An 8,462-nucleotide genomic window follows, 5' to 3' on the forward strand; every position below is an offset into this window, starting at 1 on the left:
ATCCTCTTTCGTGTGGCACCCATATCGGGATCCATATTTAAATTTTATAAACTTGATTTTTTAAACGAGTAGCAATGCTCCTCCATGCAGTTTAGAAATTAAGATATTTGAATGCCATTTCTAGGTTATAAATATTTCCCCGGAGCTGCGCCATCTGTAACTCAAAAGCCATAATACACACACAGCTGCCTGCAAGATGATGACGAAGTGATTTTGTATGGAAAGTCATTTATGCCCATATATTTGAATAAAATAAACATAATTTGAAGATATCAACCAATACTTCCCATATACCAAACGAAAAGAAAACATTCGAGCGGTTTTCGAGCAATTTGGTAATAAAAAAAAGTTGCAAATTTGTTCAAGAATTTTTTGCCTTAAAATGCTCAATATTTGTTAAATTTATATAAGATTTGTACACGATAATATTTCAATTGCCCCAAAGGACCTATACCCCGAAAATGAAAGTTATATCTCCAAGTCATAAACTGCTGGAGCACTTTAAAAGCTCAAAATTTAACCCAAAACAAGCCAATATTTACCGTTGTTTCTACGACAGAAACCGGATTGCTTACTTACAAAACTTAATCTATCGATAGGTTTGGAATTTTATCTTTGAAACGCTGCACTTTTCTTTGAAATCGTTTCATTAGTTGTCTTGCAATAAGCGTTTTCATGAAGCTCTAAAAATTACAACTACAATATTTGAGCATAGCCTTCATATCGAAACGTAACACGTATTCTACGTAAAAAAAAAACGAATTAAGCGTCTCTTAAATGTCTCGGTGTGCCTTGTGTGCAAACACCAGCTTCTGCAGACAGCTAAACATATGTCTAGAGTTGAATTCCAAGATTCCAAAACTTTAGTATAAGCCCTTTGGCTCATATTGGCCGATGGTCTTTCTAATTCGATTGATTCTAACTATTCCCTTGTTTCGACTAAGGTTTAGTCCATATTGAATTACACTGGAACTCAATCAGCTGCATTTCAAAATCTTCGATTTCCATCCAATCAAATTTAAACAAGTTCAGTTTATAAAGTGAAGTCACATCAGGATACATAATAAATTTGAGTTTAGAAAACGTCGATGGAAATTCCGACGAGAGAATTTATTACCAAAGAAAACTCTTCAGAGACTTTTGATCCGGCTAATCCAGATCTGATTTTAGATTTGTTAAGTTTAGCAAACGTTTGTAATTTTTGGAACTGTCAATATTAAATTGCTAAAAAAGCTGATACTAAATTTAGAGTCGACTTTATTTTGGCTATGAATATGCCTCAATATCTTTACCAATAACTTTCAGTTTAGTCTAAAAAGCCCGAATGAGATCTATGCATCATAATTATAACAGTTTTACTAGAGCCTTGAAGTTGTACGTTCACATCATTGAAAGATTCAGCGCGAAGATATGAGGTTCGATATTTTTTAGAACTACGCCCATTATATTACCAAGGGAGGCGAAGCCATACTTTGCGCACAAAGCTTATTGATGAACAGGGAGCGGATTTTATGGATATTGCCCTTTTTCTGCTTTCGGCGCTCTCATAAGTTTGATCGTGTCAGCCACACTCACGTACGTTAGCGTGTCAGCTGACACGATCAAACTTATGAGAGCGCCATGCAAATGAAAACTCACCACCGTGTACGTGCGACGGTTACGCGTGCTTCTCTCTCCCTCTATCAACAGTAAATTTTATATGTTGCTACGTCAAACAGATACGGCACGTACCCGTCGGTGAGTGTGGGCACCTTTATACTCATACGCCATGTACACCTGAATATATTCGAATACTTATCCATAGAATAAAAATTAACTCGATTTTCGGAATCAGCGAGCAATTCTATATAGGAATTGGATATGTAGTGGCGTCCGTTGAAACATTTTCCTGTAAACCAGTGTTACTTTTCAGTGTTTGTCTTTTTTGGTGCCTTTTGCCTTTTTTGCTATTTCTAGTGCCTTTTCCTGCCTATTTCGCTACTTTATTTTGCCTTTTCCAGCGTATTTCGTTATTTTATTTTACCTTTCTTATAGATTTTTAGGTCCTAAAAATCCGCTCCTTGTTGATGAGTGATGCGATAGAACTCAATAATCGAATGTCTTATGTGAATTTTGTTAGTTACTGTCTGTATTTTTGGCTCTTCTGGCCTGTTTTGTTGGGTGTGAGTAGAACTTGAAAAAAAGAAATTGTGTCGATTAGGTAGTAAATACATCTACTAGTAATTGAGCAATTGAGTTCTCAATTAATACCGTGCCCAAATTATCTTGTTGCGTGCCATCAATATGGTATCACAATGGGCACATGGAGGCCTAAGTGTGCCCTTTTTCTGTACGGATGAGGGCAGCCAGGATAACCTAACCTTGCCAACTTGCCTACATACGGCTTATTTACCACCAACTTCTAGCGATTGGCCAATTGGTTGATAAATCAATGCGTGTAGGGCCTTTAAACGGGACCACTTTTGAATTCATGAAATGAAGAATTCACGAATTCTGTCGCATAAACGTAGTAAAAATCGTCATAAGCGGGAAACAGAAAATTTCGCTACTAGGCTCAGTAGCCGACAGTCAGTAGTCAGTTGCCACACTTAATGCGAATTTTAGTATATGGTTGCCCATCGACTATCGCCTTACAAAATAGGGCCATTAGCTGTTAAAAACAGTTCACTCCGGTTCATCGCTATAATCTGACAAAAAATTGAGATTTGATATTGAGATGCTTTTTTAAGATAGAACTGCGAAAGTCGCTAAAAATTACCAAAGCTCACTTCGCATTTTTTGGCGATGGAGTTTTAACGGTAGCGAAAGTCGGAATCTTAATAAATATTAGCTGCATTTTTTGGTAAGCGAGCGACAAAAAAACGCTCAGCTCGGGTAAAATTTCCTTTTAGCTACTTAAGCAACCCTGCTGGTAGCTGGCAAGAAACTTGTGATTAGTTCAACGGGATTTAGACACAAAAAACAATAGAAATTAGTAATTATGCGAGGTATTTGCGTAATATATATACTTATTTAAAATATAACTCATGTATATACTGTTACGATTATCCTTGAAACCTTGAGGGATTTCCCAAATATCCTACGGCTCGTTGCTGGATTGTTAAATAAATGCTCACGATGACCAAATTGTAGTACTTTATTGTACAACAAACACTTTAGAATACTCGTTAAAGCAATTACAACGCTTTACCAAACTTGTTACCACAATTAAACTTATAGCGCTTATTTGCAACTCACTTTACTTGTAGCTTGCTGACTTGTAACTTCCCAACGCCGCTGTGTCGTGGCTCTTATATACCTGCGCTCGCACTCATGGCAACTCTACAATGTTCTGAAGTTCATCGCTCATTCTCTTTCTCTCGCTGTTCGCAGTGTTCATCCAACTTGACGTTTCTCTTTGTGGAACATTCTACGTCATTCCTCGAACATTCTACCTATTTCTCGTTGTTCGCTTCGCGTTGCCGAAGTATTCGCCACAATAGGAAAACAAAAATTTCCCTCTCCACTTTCCCAGTAACAATTCGCAATAGAGCAGTTTTTTCACTTAACAACAATACTCTTCAGGTCGCGTATGTTTTAACCGACCTGGCTGAACTCGGATAAATAGCCGAGTTTGTGTTGTTGCTTTGAGTGTATTTCGTCATTTAAGCGAGTTCTTTTGTAGCTCGGCTGCAAAAGAATGGACCTATTATATATTATCATGACCAGTAGCTCGTTTCTGCAACTCTTCTCTACCGATTATTTCTCTACTGGTAGAGAATATACGTTATTCTCTACTACTCATGAGCAGTAGAGAACAAGGCGGCGAATTCATATTTCAATTCGCCTTGGTAGAGAATTGTTACAGAAACGAGCTACAGGGAACGGATTTTATGGAAATTGCCTTTCTTCCTGCTAAAGAAATAGAGTATATTCGATTAATAATGACCACGATTTAGCTTTCCCTGAATCCATATATGCACATTTGATGTTGCCTTTTCTACCTTTAATTGTAAATGGCAAGGAAAAGCCCTTATTCCTGATAATATGACAGTTTTAAACGTTCCATATTTAAATTGGGCGCCACTTGTATCAACTCACGTCGAGCGCACGCTTAGTACATTCAAGGCTTTTCTTCGCGAAAATCGAATAAAAGCGCTGCCAGAAAACTTTAAAATGCATCTTATCGTTCAATATTACTACAACTACAGAGATACAAGTTTTGTGAGTTAAAAAATCGAAAGGAAGAAATAGTCAAAGATTCAAGTACAAATTTTTCATATAATGAAACTAGTTCATAGTTTTTCTCTTCTTACTTGTAAAATAAACATTTCTAAAATAAATGTATTTTTTGATTATTTTTCGGCTTTTGTCTTTTTATAGTGTCTTCTTTTGCCTTTTTTGTGATTTCTAGTGCCTTTTTCTGCATATTTCGCTATTTTATTTTGCCATTTTATAGGTTTTTAGGTCTTAAAAATCCGTTCCCTGATCATAACATTGGAGTATTGCTGCATGGATTTTATGGGTGCGAGGTTGTAGGTGTTTTGTAGGTGCCATTTGGTTATCCCGAGCGCAGACAGGTCCTTCTGCACTTGGTTCTTCCATTGCGTTCGTGGGCGCCCTTGCTTTCGTTGTCCACCCATGGGTGCGGAGTCGAAGGATCTTTTCACCGGAACGTCGTCATCCATGCGTACAACACAAGCGAGCGCAGTCGCTGTATTTTTATGCGCTTAATTATGTCCATGTCGTAAAAAAGCTCATACAGTTCGTCATTCCATTTTCTCCGATACCCGTCGTCCACGAAAACAGGGCCGTAGATCTTGCGTAGAATAGTTCTCTCGAAAGCCCCCAAAGCCTTCTCATCTTTGTTCGACATCGTCCAAGTTTCTGCGCCATATAAAAGGACGGGCATGATGAGAGATTTGTAGAGCGTGATTTTCGTTCTTCGAGCCCAAAGTAGCACCTGTTGGCAAGAGTTATTCTTCGCTTGATCTCCAGGGTGACGTTGTTGGTGGTGTTTATGCGGGATCCTAGGTAGACAAAGTCCTTCACTACTTCAAAGTTATATCTGCCAACAGTGACGTGTGTTCCGAAACGCGTGGACTCTTTATATGTTGCCAGGAGGTACTTTGTCTTGCCCTCGTTCACCGCTAGACCAACCTCTTTAGCTTCTTTTTCTAAACTGGAAAATGCTGCGGTTACGTCCCTTTGTTTCAGACCTACGATATCGATATCATCTGCATACGCCAGCAGCATCGTTCTTGTGCCGAATATGGTGCCGCTACAATTCAGATTGGCAGCTTGGCAGTGGTCAAAAAATTATAGCCGAACCACTTTTTGCCAAGTTTTAACGTATTATTTTTGTTGTTATTGAACTTTTGTTATTTTTTTTATAAAAATATAGTTCATTCTTTAACAAAACCCGTGTAAATCCAAGTTTCCAAATTTGTGCAATATTAAAAAAAAAAACAAAATTCAACAAACTTTCGTACAAGTTTCGAATGTTTTAAAAATTCTAAAAAATCAATCGAAATTTTTAGCCATTTGAAACTTGTACTTTATTCTACTAGAATTCAATGGGCTACAAAACTGCATACTCAAAATTTAATTTAAAACCTCGAAATTTTAACGAAAATTTGTTGAATTTTTTTTTTATATTGCATAAATTTTTAAGGCAGTGACACTCGATTGGTACATTTGTACATTTTTATATTGGGCTAGTGGTAAAAAAAGGGGAATTTTTTTTTGTAGTCAAAAGATTGGTACAAGACAGCGATGTTCTATTGAAAATTTCAACAAATTAATTTTCGTGATTGGGATAAAGAAAAATTCTTTGGGTGTTCACACCAAATTTAGGAAAATACCCAATCGTGTGACACTGCCTTTAAACTTGTATTTATACGGATGTTTTAAAAGAATGAACTATAAAAAAAACTAACCAAAATTAAATAACAGCAAAAACAATATTTTAAAACTTGTGAAAATTTGGTGCGGCTATAATTTGTTCAACTACAGTACATAAGTTTACAATGATTACTTGGCCGTGCTATCATAGTAGCACAATGCCACTAAGAACATTTTCAGGCAATAGCCCCATGCGTTTATCGATCATATTTTTTGTTGTTTGTGTGAAAATTTTGTTTTTATCAGTATTCTTCTTGTAATCAAAATATGTTGAAATAAGTGAAACTAAAAAAAATCCAGAACCCCCCTTAATCCCCCCCCCTCCCCCCCCAAAAAAAAATCCTGGCAACGGGCCTGCACGTATTATACCGAATAAGCCACTGTAATAAGCACGTTTAAACAAGAAGTCCGGTTTTATTTTAATTAAGTTAATGATTCGACGTTATACTAGTAAACTTACATATTTCAATAGAAACTTAGTTTAATTTATCCTAATCAGCATTTAGCACTTTCCGGGGCAATGTACCGTGAGTTTTCATATGACCAGATAGGCCCGAACTTTGCGCAAAACGTTTTCCACAAAATTTGCATGTATATTTCTTTTCGGTGTTGTGAATCAGCTGATGCTGTCGCAATTGCTTAACATTTTTAAAGCCCTTGTTACACACTCCGCAAATCTGATCTCGTACATTCTTATGAACGGCCATGTGTTCGCGTAAGCTTTTAGTTTCATAGAACATTTTTGGACAAAATTTACATTTGTGACGATATCGTTTTTCGTGGTGCCGGTGATTGTGTAGTAAAAGGTGCGATGACGTCAGCGCCTTCTCACCACAAATAGAACAAACATAGGGCCTTTCGCCTGTGTGTGTACGCATGTGGATTTTAATTTCTGTGGTTGTTGCGCACGGCTTGTTGCACACTTCACAATTGTACTGGTAGTCTTGTACGTGTCTTCTAAGATGGACCGTTAAATTAGTACCCATCTGAAAACCATGACCACAGATGTTACAAATAAACGGCAGCGAACCATCGTGTTCTGCAAAATGTACTTTGAGCTGACCTAACCCAGGAAGTAATTTCCCACATTTGGAGCATTCAAAGGGGGCAACGTCGACTTCGAGAAATGATATATAATCGTAAAATAGGTACGTGGTTTTATGAATGGAATTGGTTTTTTTGCATGCTATTTTTAGTTTCTTTTCATTCGAGCAGATTTTTCGCAACAGTATAATTTCTTTTTTCAAATCTTGGTGTGACAAATGTAGTCCAGTTTTTGTATTGAATTCATTGAAAACGGCGCTTAAAGATTCTTCACGTCTGTTTTTAAACCTATAAGCGATGTCCTCTTCTTTCCAAAGGCAAGTATGTAATTTATAAATTTCAGCCAAAATTATGCACTGCGCATCATCCAATATTGAACTATCCCTGGGGCATTTGTTATTATTAAATTTAAATTTGTTCTGTAATGAAAATAAAATTATTTGTTAAATTAAATTTAAAAATAATTATTTTAAATTCTTCATAGATAGATATTCTAGTAATGTTTATTTCCCACTTGATTTTAAAATAATACAATCGTTCTTTCCTCATCGAACAAATCACAAACGCTTTGGGTTTCGATTTTTCAAGTCGCACATTTATGCGATATTTTTCAAAGTTTTACGGTTTTTGACCGTAACAACGAACATACATATGTATATATATATCCTAACCTAATACATAGTAGGGGTATTCTCTGAGTCTTGCAAAGCCCTTGCACGGTGCACGGATTGCACGGTTTGCAAAGCTGTCCCATACGAAAACCGGTTTTAACCGTGCAATCCGTGCAATCTGTGCACCATGCAAGGGCTTTGCAAGACTCAGAGATTACCCCTAGTATGTTTCAACAAAGCATATATCGTTGCGGCGAGGAGAGCATCCAGCTTCAAAAGAGCAACGAAGTGTTGCAACATTCACACAGCTCTAAGAAACACAATTTAATTCTAGATTTTGCAACAAAATTTTAGATTGATAATTTACATATTTAAAAAAAATCAGAAAGTGTAAAATGAGGAATGTAATCTAAGTTGAAATACGTCATTCTAATTTACCCAAAAAGTGAAAACATCAATTTTTATTTTCCTTAGCGAGCGAAAAACCACTTGCCTGGAAATATACCTGACGCTTTGCGGCAACGCCGATTAGGCCGGGATCGTTACTGTTTAATAGTAGGGAACTTAGGGATTTACTCGCACGCGTCAGTTTAACATATCGTCGTTTAAAGTACAAAACCGCGTATCGTCATTCTCCAAAACCGCGTAACTGATATTGGCTGCCGAAAATTAGATTTGCTCACACAAGCTCTTGGCTCAATCCTTGTCCATTCGTCCTAAAATATACTAGCCAGAAATGCGATTTCTTTATAAAAGAGAGAACCATTTTGAAATATGAGTGTTTTTACTCTCTAGAAAATAATTTATGCAACCTCACTTTCAGCGTTGCCATTTTAGCCGTTTTCCGGCTAGATTTAGCCGGTTTTGATAGCAACTAGCCGGAGAAAATTCGATCTAGCCGGCAGCCGATTTGTTAGCCGGTCT

General features: G+C 37.0%; 1 protein-coding gene across 1 annotated transcript; it reads right to left on the minus strand.

Moving 5' to 3' along the window:
* Nucleotides 1–6,277: 6,277 nt before the first annotated feature.
* On the minus strand, nt 6,278–7,358 carry LOC108360997 (zinc finger protein 239-like; the record flags this gene model as incomplete). The annotated part of the gene is made up of 1 exon (XM_017613520.1): nt 6,278–7,358. A coding segment is annotated over one exon (984 nt), but the record flags the coding sequence as incomplete, so codon positions are not given.
* Between the last annotated feature and the right edge of the window lie 1,104 nt (nt 7,359–8,462).

The sequence above is a fragment of the Rhagoletis zephyria genome, unplaced genomic scaffold (assembly GCF_001687245.7).
Source record: "Rhagoletis zephyria isolate East Lansing unplaced genomic scaffold, Rhagoletis_zephyria_1.1 Rzeph_scaffold_00674, whole genome shotgun sequence".
Lineage (NCBI taxonomy): Eukaryota > Metazoa > Arthropoda > Insecta > Diptera > Tephritidae > Rhagoletis > Rhagoletis zephyria.